Source organism: Hemitrygon akajei, chromosome 5 (assembly GCF_048418815.1).
Source record: "Hemitrygon akajei chromosome 5, sHemAka1.3, whole genome shotgun sequence".
Lineage (NCBI taxonomy): Eukaryota > Metazoa > Chordata > Chondrichthyes > Myliobatiformes > Dasyatidae > Hemitrygon > Hemitrygon akajei.
This window is the reverse complement of record NC_133128.1, coordinates 99,823,648-99,844,150: the sequence shown is the minus strand read 5'-3', so window position 1 is coordinate 99,844,150 and position 20,503 is coordinate 99,823,648. Positions and strand designations below refer to the sequence as shown.

The 20,503-nt window shown below is 42.4% G+C and overlaps 1 protein-coding gene across 2 annotated transcripts in view; it reads left to right on the top strand.

Moving 5' to 3' along the window:
* Positions 1 to 20,503, top strand: part of slc49a4 (solute carrier family 49 member 4) — a 148,585-nt gene that overhangs the window by 104,138 nt on the left and 23,944 nt on the right. For both annotated transcript variants that reach the window (XM_073046136.1, XM_073046137.1), the window contains exons 6-8: positions 3,472 to 3,539; positions 8,997 to 9,124; positions 11,018 to 11,200. In XM_073046136.1, the coding sequence (XP_072902237.1) occupies positions 3,472 to 3,539; positions 8,997 to 9,124; positions 11,018 to 11,200 (379 nt within the window). The remainder of the gene's footprint in view (positions 1 to 3,471; positions 3,540 to 8,996; positions 9,125 to 11,017; positions 11,201 to 20,503) is intronic.

The window sequence follows — 20,503 nt, the reverse complement described above, 5'->3', positions numbered from 1 at the left end:
CCAAGGGGTTTAGATGGGGTGGAGTTTCTTAGGTGTGTCAGGAAGGTTTCTCACACAATATGTAGATAAGACTACAAGAGGAGAGCTTGTATTTGGTCTGTTTCTGGTCAGGTGTCAGGTCTCTCAGTGGGAGAGCATTTGGAGATCATGATCACAATTCTATCTCCTTTACTATAGCATTGGTGAGGGATAGGAACAGACAAGTTACGAGGTGTTTAATTGGACTAAGGGGAAATATGAAGCTATCAAGCAGGAAATTGGAAGCATAAATTGGGAACAGATGCTCTCAAGGAAATGTACGGCAGAAATGTGGCAAATGTTCAGGGGATATTTGCATGGTGTTTTGCATAGCTACGTTCCAATGAGACAGGGAAAGGATGATAGAGTACAGGAACTGTGATGTATAAAGGCTGTTGAAAATCTGGTCAAGAAGTAAAGAAAAGCTGATGAAAGGTTCAAAAAATTAGGTAATGATAAAGATCTAGAAGATTATAAGGCTAGCGGAAAGGAGCTTAAGGATGAAATTAGGAGAGCCAGATGCCCCAGAAATTGTACAAGTATGTGAAGAGCAAGAGGACAAGACATGAGAGAATAGGACCAATCAAGTGTGACAGTGGAAAAGTGTGTATTGAACAGCGGTACTTAATGAATACTTTGCTTCAGTATTCACTACGGAAAAGGATTTTGGCGATATTATGGAGGACTTGCAGCAGATTGAAAAGCTTGAGCATACAGACATTAAGAAAGGGGATGTGCTGGAGCTTTTGGGAAGCATCAAGCTGGATAAGTCTCCAGGACTGGATGAAATGTACCCCAGGCTACTGTAAGAGGCGAGGGAGGAGATTGCTGAGCCTCTGGCAATTATCTTTGCATCATCAATGGAGATGGAGAGGTTTCAGAAGATTGGAGGGTTGCAGATGTTGTTCCTTTATTCAAGAAAGAGAGTAGAGATAGCCTAGGAAATCATAGACCAGTGAGTCTTACTTCAGTGGTTGGTAAATTGATGGAAAACATCTTGAGAGGCAGGATTTATGAATATTTGGAGAGGCATAATATGGTTAGGGGTAGTCAGCATTGGCTATCGTCAAAGGCAGGTCATGTCTTACGAGCCTCATTGAATATTTTGAGGATGTGACTAAACATATTGATGAAGGTAGAGCAGTAGATGTAGTTTATATGGATGGCATTTGATAAGGTACCCCCATGCAAGGCTATTGAGAAAGTAAGGAGGCATGGAATCCAAGGGGACATTGCTTTGTGGATCCAGAATTGGCTTGCCCACAGAAGGCAAAGAGTGTTAACGGTTCATATTCTGCATGGAGGTTGATGACAATTGGCGTGTCTCAGGGATCTGTTCTGGGACTCCTTGTCTTCGTGATTTTTATAAATGATCTGGATGAGAAAGTGGACGGATGGATTAGTAAATTTGCTGATGACACAATGGTTGGGTGTGTTGTGGATAGTGTGGAGGGCTGTCAGAGGTTACAGCGAGACATTGGTAGGATGCAAAACTGGGCTGAGAAGTGGCAGATGGAATTCAAACCAGATAAGTGTGAGGTGGTTCATTTTGGTAGGTCAAATATGATGGCAGAATATAGTATTAATGGTAAGACTCTCGGCAGTATGGAGGATCAGAGGGATCTTGGGGTCCAAGACCGTGGGACAGTCAAAGCTGCTGCGCAGGTTGACTCTGTGGTTAAGAAGGCATATAGTGCATTGGCCTTTATCAACAGTGGGATCGAGTTTAAGAGCCAAGAAGTAATGTTACAGCTATATATGACTCTGGTCAGACCCCACTTGGAGGACTGTGCTCAGTTCTGGTCACCTCACGACAGGAAGGATGTAGAAACTATAAAAAAGGTGCAGACGAGATTTACAAGGATGTTGCCTGGATTGGGGGGCATACCTTATGAGAACAGGTTGAGTGAACTCGGCCTTTTCTCCTTGGAGCGACGGAGGATGAGAGGTGACCTGACAGAGGTGTATAAGATGATGAGAGGCATTGATTGTGTGGATAGTCAAAAGCTTTTTCCCAGGGCTGAAATGGCTAGCTCAAGAGGGCACAGTTTTAAGGCGCTTAGAAGTCAGTACAGTACAGTACAGTAGGAGATGTCAGTGTTAAGTTTTTTAAGCAGGGAGTGGTGAGTGCGTGGAATGAACTGCCAGTGACGGTGGTATGATAGGGTCTTTTAAGACACTCCTGGATAGGTACATGGAGCTTAGAAAAACACGGGGTTATTGGTAACCCTAGGTAATTTCTAAAGTTAAGTACATGTTCAACACAGCATTGTGGGCCTGTATTGTGCTGTAGGTTTTCTATGTTTCTTCTGAATTGACTGGATTGACTTGTCGTTAATGTAGTTTCATCAGAAATTCTTAAAGATTTGGTCACAAATAATTGTTTCAGGCTGTCAATTCTGGATTATTCATAACTGTTTTATGTGGGGCTGCAGATAATAGAAATCCAAAATAAAAACAAAACTGTACATACTTAGTAAGTCAAACAGCATCTATAGAAAAAGCAATTGCTAACATTTCCTATCATCAGAACTGGAAAAGTGTAAAATCAAGTTTGCTTTGTGATGTGGAAAGGAAAGAGGTGGAGGAAACTCAGGGAGTGTTTGTGATAGGATGGACAGCAAGGTTCTCCAAATAACACAATGCTTTCAGTACTGTCCCGTTAATGTGAGCAAATACAGTAGATGGGAGGAGGAGAGAGAAATGGCATGCTGGAAATGTGAGATGCAGAACACAGCAATTGCTGGAAATCTGAAATAAAAGGGAATGTTGGAGATGATCAGCAGATTCTCAGGTTCTGTGGAGAGAGAAAAAAGTTATCTATTGAGCAGGTGCACAAGAATAGATCCTTAATGGAACACTATTAGACACCAATTTCCAGGCAAAATGCTCTCCATCTGCTACCATCCTCTGCCTTCTGTGGGCTAGCACATTCTGAATCCACGTAGCCATCCTGTGTCTCATGGGGAATCTTGGAAGAAATTCATTTATACCACATCCACTTCTCTGCCTTCATCAGTAATTTTTGTCCTTCATTGTACCTGGTTTTGAGCTCTGAATTTCTTTATTCAATAACACTGAAAGCACCTCAGTGATTCAGAATGTCTGCTCATACCAGTTGTTCCAATACAATCAGGAAAAGTCGCTCTTTCCAGTCTTGACAATGGCCTTGAAAAGTAAATGCACCTGTTTAAAAACCAAGACTGATGCTTCAGTACACTTGCTGAAGTAGTGATGAAATAGTGTTCATCCATCAGCCAAGATCACTCCAAAAGCCTTGTTTGGTCATAACTGTGTGTGGGACCTTGCTGTGTACAATTTTTCTTGCATTATTAGTGCTTGCTATTGTTAAAAAAACCTCTTGTCCATAAAATACTTTGGTTTGAAGCTAAGGTATATGAAAAGAACTTCATATGAGTGATATTTTATAAATTACCTTGCTTTCCTTTCTAGGTTGATGCTGGTTGGATTGGGTTTTGGTCAGTAATTGGTGGCTGCATTGTTGGAATAATAGTTGCAAGGTCAGTCCAGTTCACATTTTTGTTCGAAAAGCATTCTTTTATAATGAGTATATTTTAATCTTTATAGATGATGCAGATGTAAAACCTCAATCATAATTTAACTCTGATAGTAAACCAGATTATTGCACGAGTAGTGAATATATCATGAGAATTGCCCAGGTTATCACTGCAGAGATTCCTCAAATCATAAGACCATAAGGCATAGGAGCAGAATTGGGCTATTCAGCCCATTGAGTCTGCTCTGCCATTCCATCATTGCTGATCCCTGGTCCCACTCAACCCCTTACACCTGCCTTCTCACCATATCCTTTGATTCCCTGACTGATCAGGAAACAATCAACTTCTGCCTTAAATATACTCATGGATTTGGCCTCCACCGGAGTCTGTGCAGAGCATTCTACAGATTCACTACTGTCTGGCTGAAAAAAAAATCCTCTGATCTAAAAGATTGCCCCTTAAATTTGAGGCTGTGCCCTCTGGTTCTGGATAACACCACCATAGGAAACATCCTCTCCACATCCACCTTATCTAGTCCTTTCAACATTCAGTACAATTCAGTGAGATCTCTCCACCCCCTCCCCCCACTCCCAGTAAGTACAGGCCCAAAGATGTCAAATGCTCCTTGTATGTTAACCCCTTCATTCCCAGAATCATCCTCATGAACCTCCTTGGGACACTCTGATGACAACACATCCTTTCTGAGATATGGGGGTCCAGAACAGTTGATAATACTCCAAGCGCGGCCTGAACAGTGTTTTGTGAAGTCTCAGCATTATCTCCTTGCTTTTATATTCTATTCCCCTTGAATTAATTGCCAACATTGTATTTACTGCCTTTACCACAGACTCAATCTGTAAATTAACCTTCTGGGAGTCTTGCATGAGGACTCCTAAGTCCTTCTGCACCTCTGATGTTTGAACCTTCTCCCCATTTAGATAATAGTCTGCACTGTCGTTCCTTTTACCAAATTTACTAAATCAGCATCCTAGATTGAACTATCCTCAGTTTTTTCATTCATACCTGTCCTCTTTTCATTTGTGCAGTAATATATGTGATTCATAGATATCTTTGCAGTTATACTTGGCCTAAGGAGTGCAGGCAAAATCCACCTAAAGGAAAGTCTAACCAAGTATTCTTCTATGGTACTCAATGATATTACCATTGTTAAGTCCCCAACCATTGACATATTTGACAGCATGGGAATGATCACCATTGACTAAGCTTATCTACCAGGTTAAAGTCAGAGTCATGCAGCACAGAAACAGACCAAGATGCCCATCCAAGCTAGTTCTATTTGCCCAGGTTTGGCTCATAATCACCTAAATGTACATGTCCAACTGTCTTAAAAGTTTTTAAGTGTACCTGCCTCAGCCTTTTTCCACATACATGCCTGCAACTGTATGTATATATATAAAAAAAGTTGCCCCTCAAGTTCTTCTTAAATTTTTCCCCCTCTCACGTTAAGCTGATGCCTTAGTTTCCTAATGATGTGAAAAGACTGTGTGAATTCAGCCTATGCCCCTTATAATTTTATATGGTACATCTCTGTAAGATCACCTTTCAGTTTCCTAAGCTGCAAGGGGGGTGGGGGGGGAGGGAGAAATAAAGTCCTATCCTGTCCAAACTGTCCCTATTACTCAGTCCTTCAAATCTCGACAATATCCTTGTAAGTCGTTTCTATAATCTTTCCTATAGCAAGGTGACCAAAATGGAACACAATAATCTTTAATTGTGCATCATCAGCCTCTTGTCCAACCACATCATACATAACCTTTCAACTTCTGTACTCAGTGCCCTGACTAATGAAGGCCAGCATGCCAGAAGTCACCTTCACCACCATGTCTACCTACAACCGCAAGTTGAGCAGTATATTCTCTGTCTGTTCCTACTGATCAATTTGCCACACCTGCTGTGTTTTTCTGTGTGTGGATAGAGTTGTCATTTGGGAGCAACCATCTCAAATCTGTTCATTCACTGAAACTCGCCTCAATCTTGCATCTTTTTGGCAATGTCATGCAAGCTGTAACCTTAACCAACAACTCGACAATACACCAGTCTCAGTGTTCATTGGAGTTGGGCATCTTTTCTCAGTCGTTCTCATTGCATTGTTGCACCTCGCCTCCAATGAGTTGGAGTTAAGAGAATCTACAGGGCAACACTGCCTCCACTCCAGAACCAACTTCCTGTTATGCTTCAGAGACATGAGCTATCTGCAATAGGAACCTTGAAGGGTGGAAACAATCTCACCAATGCAGCCTCTGCAAAATTCTCCATATTCATAGGCAGATGAGCAAATCAAAATGATCTCTCCCAGGCCAGTATCCCCAGCACTGAGGCCACAATTGCAGTCTTTGGACTTCAGTGGGTAGGTTACATTACTCACTGCCATCTGACTACCTTGACATACTTTATTGCAACCGAGCTGGATGGAGAAAAAGATTTATTGATGTTCTCAAACCTTCCTTGTAAAATGCTCACCAAGCACTATTTTTGAGGTCTGTGGAGGTTTTGTCATTAAAAATCGAGATATGTTTCTGGATATTAAAGGAACTGATGTACATGGGAATAATTTAAGAAAACTTAACTAGGAAAGTCACAAGAAGACACATATTTTATAAAAATAGCCATGATCTTGATGGATACTGGCATAAGTTCCAATGGTCAAGTGACCCACTGCTGCTCCTATTTCTCATGAAACTTGTGGGAGTAACTAACTGGTGACTGTTGTGGAAGGAAGAAGCATCCCAGATGCTACTGAGAATCTCACCTGCTCACTACCCCATCTTGTAGCAACGTACATGAGTCCCAGCACTGGAATGGAAGTAGACTTCCTCAAAGCTGAGCAACTTCCTAAAGAGAGGAGGACAGTCTGGCTGTTCCCAATAGAAACCATGGATGAACCGAGAGTTCCACTCCCTACTGAAGTCTAGATTCTATGGCATTCAAATCAGATAACCTTGCCCTTTTAGAAGAAATCGAGAAATTACCTCTGCAAAGTTATCAAAGATGCTGAGAAACAGTATCAGTACAAAATCAGGTCCCAGACAGTTGACAGTTACGGTAAGGCTTACATGCTGTAGTGCACCACTCAACAAAGTCGAGCAGCATCTCCACCAACACACATCCCTTCCTGATGAGCTTAATACATTCTATGCACGTTTTGAACAGAAGGGAATGGCTATGTCACCACCTATTCTGACAGTCTCCAGTGAAACTGAACCCACAGTCACCATTACGGATGTAAAATCATTCTTCCAGAGATTGGACCCATGGAAAGAATCTGGCTCAGATGATGTCCCTTGCTGTGTCTTTAGATCCTTCGCAGCTCAGCTGGTGTGGGTAATTTGTAAGCATTTTTAAACCTCTTAATGCTTCAATCTGTGGTTCCTATATGCTTTAAGAAGACTACTATCATCCCAGTACCTAAGATAAAGTGCCTTAATACTGTCCGGTGGTCTTGACATTCACCGTCATAAGTGCTTCAAGAGGTTGGTGTGGGATGCATCAACTCCAGACTTTTGGACAACCTTGACACACTTCAGTTTGCCTGCCGCCAAAACAGTTCTACGACATACACCATCTCCCTGTCCTTGCACTCATCCCTGGAGCATCTGGACAGTAGTCACCTACCATTGTTTAGTAATGACAATTTTGCTTTCGATACTACAACTCTAAGCAAACTTGCTTCCAAATTGCAGACCCTGGGAGTCAGTACTCCCTTTGCAGTCATTGTACTTTATGGCAGATTAATGTTAATTTTTGACAGTGCTCAACCAAATGTTAAAGTCAAAATTTGCCATTGAATGTTTCATACCCAGGCACCACATATTAATTTTTGTTTGTTTCTTAGTTTTTATGTTCCTCTATATACTGTACTCCTGCTCTACCATTACAAGTATTCCAATTCTATTGCTGTTATACAATTTCTCTGCACAGTAAAGAATCTATGCCTGCAGTAGTATTGTCCTGCACTCAGCGGCCTTATTTCCCACTTTTCTGCTTACTCTCCACTCACATTTCAATGAGATTTCTCTACAGGGACTTCCACTGATGTCTGTGTAATATGAATTGGTAGTTGATATCCAACCAAATTGTAAAGCTAAGCAGGTTTACACCTGCACAGAGATGTGCCTTATAACATTCATTATCAAGTTAGGCTCTAACATAGTTACTGAGTATGTCTAAAGAAGTCAATACAGTCATGATGAAGATTCACACAGGGTTATTTTCTTTAAACTCTGTTTCTTTCAAGTTGATGTTAAAAGGGAGTGCTGGGGGAGAAAATTCTTGGTAGGTCAAGTACTTGTGGAAAGAAATTAGTGTTCTGGGAGAGTTTATTTTTTTAATGATACAGCGCAGAATAGGCCTTTCCAGCTGTATTAACCACACTGTCCAGCAGCCTCAGCAACCCTGACTTATCTGTAACCCAACTTACAATGACCAACTAATCTTCCTGGTACATGTTTGGACAGTGTGAGGAAACCAGAGGACCTGGAAGAAACCCATGCTTTCCACAGGGAGGATATATGGACTCCTTACAGACGACGCAGGAATTGAACACTGAACTCCAAATTCCATCCAGAGTAGTAATAGTGTCTCGCTAACCGCTGCACTACCGTTGAGTTACTACTGAGCTGGAAATAGTGGATGTGCATTAAAGGTTGAAGTATCAACAGACTGAGTACTTTTTTTCCCTCTCAAGTGCAATATTACTGCATTTGCAACACCCCGAGAAAGGGCAGAGAAGTGGGAGCTGTTTTGGAGAAGTGGCAATGACATGAATTTTAAATAAATTTTCTGTTTTTATGAATCTAAAAGAAATGTAGAGAATTGCACAGTACTGCTTGTGTATAGAGATTGTGTTATTAAACTATTTCTTTAAGATGTTTACAGTTGGCAGCAGGATTTTGAATTTATCTCAGTAAGAAATGAAAGGTCGAGTCTGAATAACACCGTGTACATTCACTTAGATTCATCTGTTGCCTTGGTGCCAGAGGTTTTGGGTCGTTCTAAAAACTAAACCTCATTATATTATCTGACATTAATACGTCACTAAGTATGTTTCTCCTTGGTGAAGGTGCTAATTTTTCACTGAAACATTAAACAATGCCTGCTAGCTCTGTGACCCTTTTTGTAGAAGACAAAGCTTGCTTTGTCTCCTGGCCAGTATTCTTCTCCAAACCAATGCACTAAAATCTTATCATTTAATTATCCTTTTTTTTGTTTTGCCCCTAGCTGTGTTCAGACTGGAGTTTCCATTTGTCTGAAAATGATAATTGTCCTTCAAATGCAATTCTTTGAGTACGGCAGTGTTCTCTCACAACCTGAGGACGTAATGAGCAGCTGTATAGAAAAATTGTCTTTGCTTGTCCAAGATCAACTTTCTGAAAATTTTTCCATTGTCAAGTGTGATTCAATGATCCTGGAGTGTCTCAAGTTTTACGTTTAATGTTGTAGGTTTGCAGATTTCTTCAGAGGAATATTAAAACTCATTTTGTTGCTGCTTTTTTCTGGAGCCACACTGTCATCTGCATGGTTTGCCCTCACTTGCTTCAACAGTGTCACCCATCTGCCGATAACAAGAGGTACTTTATTGCACAATGAGATCAGATGAATACACTTCGGGTTTCATCAGGATCTGTCTTACTTTAATTGACATGTATGAGTGTGCTAGCATTGCTAAATTTAAAATGCATAATTTAAGTTGTTCTTTTTTGTTTGTACTTTGAGATGAAATCCTATTAATGGTGGTAATTTCATTGGACAATTTCTCATTGTGAAAAGCAGATTGATTATGCCCACATTTTGTAGCTAAATGCGTCTCTAGCTAGTCCATAGAAAGGTAACACAATGGGTTATTTGATCACCCTGGGAACCCCACACATTTTATTCTGTACTGCTTTGACATGGCAGTGGTATGCAGTTGGATTTTGTTTTGCTTTCTGAGCGCTGCTTTGTGTACTATTTTTGTCTTGCTAAAGCATTTACATTACTGACTTCGGTATTTAGCAATCCGATGGCTAAAAGCAGTAACAGGACAGTTGGAATTGCTTATCAGTCAAGGCGGTTTCTGTGGGGGAGCAAAAGACAACAAATCCAATTTACAAATCTTAAAGCCCATCTTCAGGATAAGAGAATTTAATAGAACTCAGTTTGAAATGAATGAAATGGAACAAGGAATTGGAGGAAGGAAAAAACAAACACTGAAGCTTAAAATTAGAACTGACTTGATGTTAAAATTTAATATCCTCATTTCTTGCTCTTTCTGTCTCTCTCTGCTTCCCCTCACACCACATCTGCAGGTGGCTGTCCATCCCACCTCACACCCGAGCACGATTGCCCTTCTAACTTACTGCCTTTTCTAAGTTCATTGTACCTCCCCACACATCTCAGCCAGTCCCCCAAACTTTCAGATTGATTCCCATTGCCTCTAGTTACCTTCCATTCCATCCTGAGGTAACTTGCCCTCTCTTATAAGCTACTTGATCTCTTCTTCCCCTCTCCTCATCCATTGTAGCTCATTCACCATCCTGTCCCCTCGGGGGGAGGGGGGGGTTTGTGTGTGTGTGTGAGAGAGAGATGGGGAGCAGAAATGAATTGACTTTATTCCTTACGTCCTTCACATACATGAAGAATAAAAATCTGAACGTTGCATCTCTGTCTGAATATGCAAATTATAGTAATATGTAATAACTAGTATGTACAGCAAGATATTCAACAGGACAGTCAATATAGCATAGAAATACAATTACCAGCGTGAATTAAGCAGTCTGATGGCCTGGTGGAAGAAGCTGTCCTGGAGCCTGTTAGTCCTGGCTTTAATGCTGCGGTACTGTTTCCCAGATGGTAGCAGCTGAAACAGTTTGTGGTTGGGTTGACTCGGGTCCCCAATGATCCTTTGGGTCCTTTTTACACACCTGCCTTTGTAAATGTCCTGAATAGTGGGGAGTTCACATTCATAGATGCGCTGGGCTGTCCACACCACTCTCTGCAGAGTCCTGCAATTGAGGGAAGTACAGTTCCCATACCAGGCAGTCAGGATGCTCTCAATTGTGTTATGTTGAGGGTCAAAGGGGCATAAGTGAGGGAACCCACTCTTACCACCTGCCAGCGATCTGACAGGAAGTCCAGGATCGAGCTACACAAGGCAGGGTGAAGGCCGGGGTCTCTGAGCTTCTTATTGAGCCTGGAGGGAATTATGGTGTTGAATGCTGAACTGTAGTCCAAGAACAGCATTCTCACATAAGCATCCCTCTTGTACAGGTGTGTAAGGATGGTGTGTAGAGCTATGGCTATTGTGTCATTTGTCGATCAGTTGTGTCGGTAGGCGAATTGTAGATATAACAGATGGACACTACTCCAAGCCAATTGTGTTTCATAGTTTAATTGATGCATGCTCATGTTTTAGTATTTCATGCTTTAAGAGAGTAGAGATTGCAGTCATTTTTAATTTTAATTGGTTCTATTTGGCATTACAGCAACTTTATATACATCGTGCATCTTAACTGGAGTATTCATAACGAGCAGTGTTCCCTTCTTCTTTGAACTCTTTGTGGAGACTGTGTACCCAGTGCCAGAGGGGATAACTTGTGGATTTGTCACCTTTTTAAGCAACGTCTTCATGGGATTATTATTAATGTTTCTGGCATTTTATCATACAGGTAATTTTTTAAATTTCTCTTGTTTTTGTAAACTTGTGTAGGTTTTGAAGAGTGGCAATTAAATCTGGGGAAATGCATGTTATGATTGTTGAATGTCACATAGCTATGATAAAAATTTAATTTTGAATGTCAAATAATTTTTTAGAATTTTTTATTGTTTTGATTCTTTTAGCTATTAATTACATGAAGTTTAATAGCACTTAAAAATATCGTAATTACAGATCTAGTTATTCTGCAAGGTGCTATTGAAGAGGATGCTTAATGTTTATGCATAAGAAACTGGAACTATTTAGCTTCATCAGCCATTGCTGTGATAGCTGCATCATAGCAGGATTTACCACAAGCTGGTGCTGTATACAATTACCTGTGCCATCAATGAGGCATGATTGCGAGGCTACTGTATATTTGCAAGCAACACACATTTTATGCAGCTGTGTTACTGAAAATTTTAAATTTAAGGACTAGGAAGTTTCTGCAAATGTTTTATAAACACTGAAGTCATTGTTGTAAAGTCCAAATTCAGTGGGCCAGATATCATGTTCAATGCATCCCATCCTCAACCCTGTACTTTGCAGTTCTCCAATAATGTGGAAATTACACCTCTGAGGAAACATATTGAATGTAACACAGATGCAGCAATCTGGGTTCACCATTTATCTGTTAGCCTTGGAATGCTTGGTCCAGAGTTTGTAAGAATTGAAAGTGTCTGTGATTTTTTTTCCATATTTCACACTGCAAAGGCAACTGAACATTAAAATCAGATGAAATGGCATTGGAGAAGAGTTGTGATTGATCATTGTGTGAATGTGTGAGAAGCATTTGATGACTTTGGGCCTGTACTCACTGGAGTTTTGAAGAATGATGGGCATCTCATTGAAACCTATCAAAAATTGCAAAAACAAGATAGAGTGGACTTGGAGAGAGTATTTCCTATAGTCTAAGACAAGAGGGCACAACCTTTAGAACAGATGATGAGGAATTTCTTTCACCAGAGAGTGGAGAGTCTGTGGAATTCATTGCTGCAGGCAGCTGTGGAGGCCAGATTATTGGATATACTAAAAGTGGAGGTTGATATGTTCTTGGTTAGTAAGTGCTTCAAGGATTACAGGGAGAGGCTGGAGAACGGGGTTGAGAGGGATAATAAAATCAGCCATGATGGAATGGTGGAGCAGACTCAATGGCCAAATGGCCTATTCTCCTCCTACTTCTTATTTAGAGGAATAGAACAGAGAACCTGAGCACAGTAAAACTCCACAGAGTCAACGTTGGTTTAATTGTAACAATCCCTGAGTAGCTTTCCTATTTTTCTGCTGTTATAGCTGCTTCCAGGAGAATTATGGTCACCTTCTTTTGAAATCCTATCCAAAAGTTCTAGTTCAAGTTCATTACTATTCAACCATATAAATGTATACTGCCAATTGAAATACGTTCCTTCAAACTAAGGTGAACAACACAGTACATATAACTCACACACACCACATAAAGTGATATTACCACAAAAAATCAACAAGTAATAAATGTATTCCAGAAGATTGACATTTAGCATAAGGTGCATTAAGGTTAAAAAGTAAATAGTGTAACACTACCTGTGCTTCGTATGTGATGAGACCTGGGTGATGGCAGGAAATGGTAGTCTTACAGCCTGGGGGAGGAAGTTGTTTTCCATCTTACCAGTCCTTCTCCAAATGCTGTAGTACCACCTGCCTGATGGTGGGGGGGGGGGGGGGAGTGTCAAAGAGATAGTGGGACAAATCTTTGACAATACTAAGGGCCCTGCACTCCTGATAAATGTTAACTCCTTTACTCAGAGTATTGAGCTGGAGTGGTCAAATTCAGCTTCAAGAGGAATGGTCCTGAAAACCAAATACGAGGAAACCTGCAGATGCTGGAAATTCAAGCAACACACACAAAATGCTGGTGGAACGCAGCAGACCAGGCAGCATCTATAGGGAGAAGTGCTGTCGACGTTTTGGGCCGAGACCCTTCATCAGGACTAATTGAAAGGAAAGATAGAGATTTGAAAGTGGCGGGGGGTGGGGGGGGGGAATGATAGGAGAAGACCAGAGGGGGTGGGGTGAAGCTGAAGACAGGTGATTGGCAAAAGGGATACAGAGCTAGAGAAGGGAAAGGATCATGGGATGGGAGGCCTAGGGAGAAAGAAAGGGGGAGGGGAGCACCAGAGGGAGATGGAGAACAGGCAGAGTGATGGGCAGAGAGAGAAAAAAAACTAAATATATCAGGGATGGGGTAAGAAGGGGAGGGGCATTAACAGAAGTTAGAGAAGTCAATGTTCATGCCATCAGGTTGAAGGCTACCCAGCTGGTGTATAAGGTGTTGTTCCTCCAACCTGAGTGGCTTCATCTTTTCAGTAGAGGAGGCCATGGATAGACATATCAGAATGGGAATGGGATGTGGAATTAAAATGTGTGGCCACTGGGAGATCCTGCTTTCTCTGGCGGACCGAGCGTAGGTGTTCAGTGAAACGGTCTCCCCGTCTGCGTCAGGTCTCACCAATATATAAAAGGCCACACCAGGAGCACCGGACGCAGTATACCACACCAGCTGACTCACAGGTGAAGTGTCGCCTCACCTGGAAGGACTGTCTGGGGCCCTGAATAGTGGTGAGGGAGGAGGTGTAAGGGCAGGTGTAGCAGGTTGGTGATGGTATAGGAGACAGTGGCCTGGTGCTCCTTAGTGGGGTCATGATCAAGGGGTACCTTGATACCTCTCTGATACCTCCTCTTATTTACCCCTTGATCATGACCCCACTAAGGAGTACCAGGCCTAACCCTAACTGTTACATGGTTATATGGTCTCAGCCCGAAGCATCGACAGCCTGGCCTGCTGCGTTCCACCAGCATTTTGTGCATGTTGCTTGGTCCTGAAAACCATCTAGTTTTACCATGAGGCAAAGCTGATTTCAATTTCAATTACATTCTCAACCATGTGCCCCAATTGCAGTTCCTTCATCTGTTTATCCACATCTCCAGCTGAAGTATTGATTAAGTTGATGCTGCTGTATTTTAATAAGAGACAGAGCAAGGCCATTTGGGGTTGTGGTTTGAATTTTAAATAAGTAAGTTTTAGGGTTGAGTTTGGAACTAAATCTATCCATAGAAATTTAAGCAATGGAGGATCAGTTGTCTACCATGACGCCCCACAGTGACTGATTCCATGGATATTTGTAAAGTTGAAGCACACAGTTCAAGGTAAGTTTATTATGCAAATATGTATCGTCTATGTCACCATATACTACCCTGAGATTCATTTTCTTGTGGCCATTCACAGTCGATACAAAAACACAATAGAATCAATGAAAGCCTACACAGACACAACCAATGTGCAAAAGAATGCAAAAATAATAATAACTTACCATAGAACCATAGAACATTACAGTACAGAAACAGGCCTTTTGCCCCTTTTTGGCTGTGCAGAAGCATTTTTCTACCCAGTCCCACTGACCTGCACCTGGCGCATATCCCTCCATACACCTCTCATACACCTGTCCAAATTTTTCTTAAATGTTAAAAGTGAGTCCGCATTTACCACTTCATCTGGCAACTCATTCCACACTCCCACCACTCTCTGTGTGAAGAAGCCCCCCCCCCCCCCCATGTTCCCTTTAACTTTTTCCCCTTCACCCTTAACCCAAGACCTCTGGGTTTTTTCTCCCCTAGCCTCAGTGGAACAAGCCTGCTTGCATTCACTCTATCTATACCCATCATCATTTTAGATACCTCTATCAAATCACCCCTCATTCTCCTCTGCTCCAGGGAATAAAATCCTAACCTATTCAACCTTTCTCTGTAAATCAGTTTCTCAAGTCCTGGCAACATCCTTGTAAACCTTCTTTGCACTCTTTCAACCTTATTAATATCCTTCCTGTAATTTGGTGACCAAAACTGCACACAATACTCCAAATTCAGCCTCACCAATGCCTTATACAACCTCACCATAACATTCCAACTCTTATACTCAATACTTTGATTTATAAAGGCCAGTGTACCAAGAGCTCTCATTACTACCCTATCTACATGTGACGCCAGTTTTAGGGAATTTTGTATCTGTATTCCTAGATCCCTCTGCTCTACTGCACTCCTCAGTGCCCTACCATTTACCTTGTATGTTGTACCTTGGTTTTTCCTTCCAAAGTGCAATACCTCACACTTGTCTGTATTAAACTCCTTCTGCCATTTTTCATCCCATTTTTCCAGCTGGTCCAGATCCCTCTGCAAGCTTTGAAAACCTTCCTCACTGTCCACTACACCTCCAATCTTTGTATTATCAGCAAATTTGCTGATCCAGTTTACCACATTATCATCCAGGTCATTGATATAGATGACAAATAACAATGGACTCAGCATTGATCCCTGTGGCACACCACTAGTCACAGACCTCCACTCAAAGAAGCAATCCTCCACTACCACTCTCTGGCTTCTCCCATTGAGCCAATGTCTAATCCAATTTATTACCTCTCCATGTATACCTAGCGTCTGAATCTTCCTAACTAACCTCCCATGCGGGACCTTGTGAAAGGCCTTACTGAAGTCCATGTAGACAACATCCACTGCCTTCCCTTCACCCACTTTCCTTGTAACCTCCTCGAAAAACTCTAATAGATTGGTTAAACATGACCTACCACACACAAAGCCGTGTTCACTCTCTCTAATAAGTCCCTGGCTATCTAAATACTTGTAGATACTATCTCTTAGTATTCCTTCCAATAATTTACCTACTCCCGATGTCAAACTTACCGGCCTATAATTTCCCGGATTACTTTTAAAGCCTTTTTTTAAACAATGGAACAACATGAGCTATCCTCCAATCCTCCGGCACCTCACCCGTAGATACTGACATTTTAAATATATCTGCCAGAGCCCCGGTAATTTCAGCACTGGTCTCCGTCAAGGTCTGAGGGAATACCCTGTCATGTCCTGGGGATTTATCTACTCTGATTTGCCTCAAGGTAGCAAGCACCTCTTCCTCTTCAATCTGTACAGGTTCCATGACCTCACTACTTGTTTGCCTTATTTCCACTGACTCCATGCCAGTTTCCTTAGTAAATACAGATGCCAAAAACCCATTTAAGATCTCCCCCATTTCTTTTGGTTCCATACATAGCCAACCACTCTGATCTTCAACAGGGCCAATTTTATCCCTACTTTCCTTCTGCTCTTAATATACCTGTAGAAGCTCTTTGGATTACCCTTCACCTTGACTGCCAAAGCTACCTCGTCTTCTTTTAGCCCTCCTGATTTCTTCCTTAAGTGTTTTTTTGCACTTTTTATATTCCTCAAGTACATTATTTGCTGCCTGTTTCCTATACATGTCATACATCTCTCTTCTTCTTTATCAGAGTTCCAATAACCCTTGAGAACCAAGGTTCCTTAGATAGATAGATAGATACTTTATTCATCCCCATGGGGAAATTCAACTTTTTTCCAATGTCCCATACACTTGTTGTAGCAAAACTAATTACATACAATACTTAACTCAGTAAAAAAAAATATGATATGCATCTAAATCACTATCTCAAAAAGCATTAATAATAGCTTTTAAAAAGTTCTTAAGTCCTGGCGGTAGAATTGTAAAGCCTAATGGCATTGGGGAGTATTGACCTCTTCATCCTGTCTGAGGAGCATTGCATCGATAGTAACCTGTCGCTGAAACTGCTTCTCTGTCTCTGGATGGTGCTATGTAGAGGATGTTCAGAGTTATCCATAATTGACCATAGCCTACTCAGCGCCCTTCGCTCAGCTACCGATGTTAAACTCTCCAGTACTTTGCCCACGACAGAGCCCACCTTCCTTACCAGCTTATTAAGACGTGAGGCGTCCCTCTTCTTAATGCTTCCTCCCCAACACGCCACCACAAAGAAGAGGGCGCTCTCCACAACTGACCTATAGAACATCTTCAGCATCTCACTACAGACATTGAATGACGCCAACCTTCTAAGGAAGTACAGTCGACTCTGTGCCTTCCTGCACAAGGCATCTGTGTTGGCAGTCCAGTCTAGCTTCTCGTCTAACTGTACTCCCAGATACTTGTAGGTCTTAACCTGCTCCACACATTCTCCATTAATGATCACTGGCTCCATATGAGGCCTAGATCTCCTAAAGTCCACCACCATCTCCTTGGTCTTGGTGACATTGAGACGCAGGTAGTTTGAGTTGCACCATATCACAAAGTCCTGTATCAGTTTCCTATACTCCTCCTCCTGTCCATTCCTGACACACCCCACTATGGCCGTGTCATCAGCGAACTTCTGCACATGGCAGGACTCCGAGTTATATTGGAAGTCTGATGTGTACAGGGTGAACAGGACCGGAGAGAGTACGGTTCCCTGCGGTGCTCCTGTGCTGCTGACCACCGTGTCAGACCTACAGTCTCCCAACCGCACATACTGAGGTCTATCTGTCAAGTAGTCCACTATCCAATCCACCATGTGAGAGTCTACTCCCATCTCCGTTAGTTTGTGCCTTAAGATCTTGGGCTGGGTGGTGTTAAAGGCACTAGAGAAGTCAAGGAATGTAATCCTCACAGCACAACTGACCCCATCTAGGTGAGAGAGTGATTTGTGCAGCAAATACGTGATAGCATCCTCCACTCCCACCTTCTCCTTATACGCAAACTGAAGAGGATCCTGGGCGTGCCTGGTTTGTGGCCTCAGATTCTGTATTATCAGCCGCTCCATGGTCTTCATCACGTGCGACGTCAAGGCAACAGGTCTGAAGTCATTCAACTCCTTTGGTTGTGGTTTCTTCGGTACCGGGACAATACAGGATGTTTTCCACTGTCTGGGTACTCTTCTCTGCTCCAGGCTCATGTTGAAGATGCGCTGTAGTGGTTCTCCCAGCTCAGTCGCACAGGCAGGAACAGATAAATTCTGCACTCTCAAGATTTCTCCTTTGAAGGCCTCCCACTTACCAACGACATACTTGCCAGAGAACAACCTGTCCCAATCCACGCTTTTTAGATCCTTTCTTATTTCTTCAAATTTGGCCTTTTTTCCAGTTTAGAACCTCAACCCGAGGACCAGATCTATCTTTATCCATGATCAAGTTGAAACAAATGGTGTTATGATCACTAGAACCAAAGTATTCACCTACACACACTTCCGTCACCTGTCCTAACTCGTTTCATAGAACATAGAACAATACAGCACAGGACAGGCCCTTCGGCCCACAGTGTTGTGCCGACCCTTAAACCCTGCCTCCCATATAATCCCCCCCCCCCCACCTTAAATTCCTCCCTATACCTGTCTAGTAGTCTCTTAAATTTCACTAGGCTATCTGCCTCCACCACTGACTCAGGCAGTACATTCCACGCACCAACCACTCTCTGAGTAAAAAACCTTCCTCTAATATCCCCCTTGAACTTTCCACCCCTTTCCTTAAAGCCATGTCCTCTTGTATTGAGTAGTGGTGCCCTGGGGAAGAGGCGCTGGCTGTCCACTCTATCTGTTCCTCTTAATATCTTGTATACCTTTATCATGTCTCCTCTTATCCTCCTCCTCTCCAGAGAGGAAAGCCCTGGCTCCTTTAATCTCTGATCATAATCCATACTCTCTAAACCAGGCAGCATTCTGGTAAATCTCCTCTGTACCCTTGCCAATGATTCCACATCCTTCTTATAGTAATGCGACCAGAACTGGACACAGTACTCCCAAGTGTGGCCTAACCAGAGTTTTATAGAGCTGCATCATCACCCCGCGACTCTTAAACTCTATCCCTCGACTTATGAAAGCTAACACTCCATAAACTTTCCTAACTACCCTATCTACCTGTGAGGCAACTTTCAGGGATCTGTGGACATGTACCCCCAGATCCCTCTGCTCCTCCACACTCCCAAGTATCCTACCATTTACTTTGTACTCTGCCTTGGAGTTTGTCCTTCCAAAGTGCACCACCTCACACTTCTCTGGGTTGAACTCCATCTGCCACTTCTCTGCCCACTTCTGCATTCTATCAATGTCTCTATGCAATCTTCGACAATCCTCAACACTATCAACAACACCAGCAACCTTTATGTCATCTGCAAACTTGCCAACCCATCCTTCTACCCCCACATCCAGGTCGTTAATAAAAATCACGAAAAGTAGAGGTCCCAGAACTGATCCTTGTGGGACACCACTAATCACAACCCTCCAATCCGAATGTACTCCCTCCACCATGACCCTCTGCTTTCTGCAGGCAAGCCAATTCTGAATCCACCTGGCCAAACTTCCATGGATCCCATGCCTTCTGACTTTCTGAATAAGCCTACCATGTGGTACCTTGTCAAATGCCTTACCTAAATCCATGCAGATCACATCCATTGCACTGCCCTCATCTATATGCCTGGTCACCCCCTCAAAGAACTCTGTCGAGCTTGTTAGATACGATCTGCCCTTCACAAAGCCATGCTGACTGTCCCTGATCAAACCATGATTCTCTAAATGCCCAGAGGTTCTATCTCTAAGAATCTTTTCCAACAGCTTTCCCACCACAGACGTAAGGCTCACTGGTCTATAATTACCCGGACTATCCCTACTACCTTTTTTGAACAAGGGAACAACATTTGCCTCCTTCCAATTCTCCGGTACCAATCCAGTGGACAACGAGGACATAAAGATCCTTGCCAGAGGCTCAGCAATCTCTTCCCTCGCCTCGTGGAGCAGCCAAGGAATATTCCGTCAGGCCCCAGGGACTTATCTGTCCTAATGTATTTTAACAACTCCAACACCTCTTCTCACTTAATATCAACATGCTCCAGAACATCAGCCTCACTCATAATGTCCTCACCGACATCAAGTTCCCTCTCATTGGTGAATACCAAAGAGAAGTATTCATTGAGGACCTCGCTCTCTTCCACAGCCTCCAGGCACTTCTTCCCATCTTTATCTCTAATCGGTCCTATCTTCACTCCTGTCATCCTTTTGTTCTTCACATAATTGAAGAATGGCTTGGGTTTTCCTTTACCCTAGTCTCCAAGGCCTTCTTATGCCCCCTTCTTGCTTGCCTCAGCACCTTCTTAAGCTCCTTTCTTGATACCCTATATTCCTCAATAGACTCATCTGATCCTTGCATCCTAAACCTCACGTATGATGTCTTCTTCCATCTGACTAGATTCTCCACCTCACTTGTCACCCATGGTTCCTTCACCCTACCATTCTTTATCTTCCTTACCATGACAGATTTATCCCTAACATCCTGCAAGAGATCCCTAAACATCCACCACATGTCCATAGTACATTTACCTGCAAAAACATCATACCAACTCACACCCGCAAGTTCTAGCTTTATAGCTTCATAATTTGCCCTT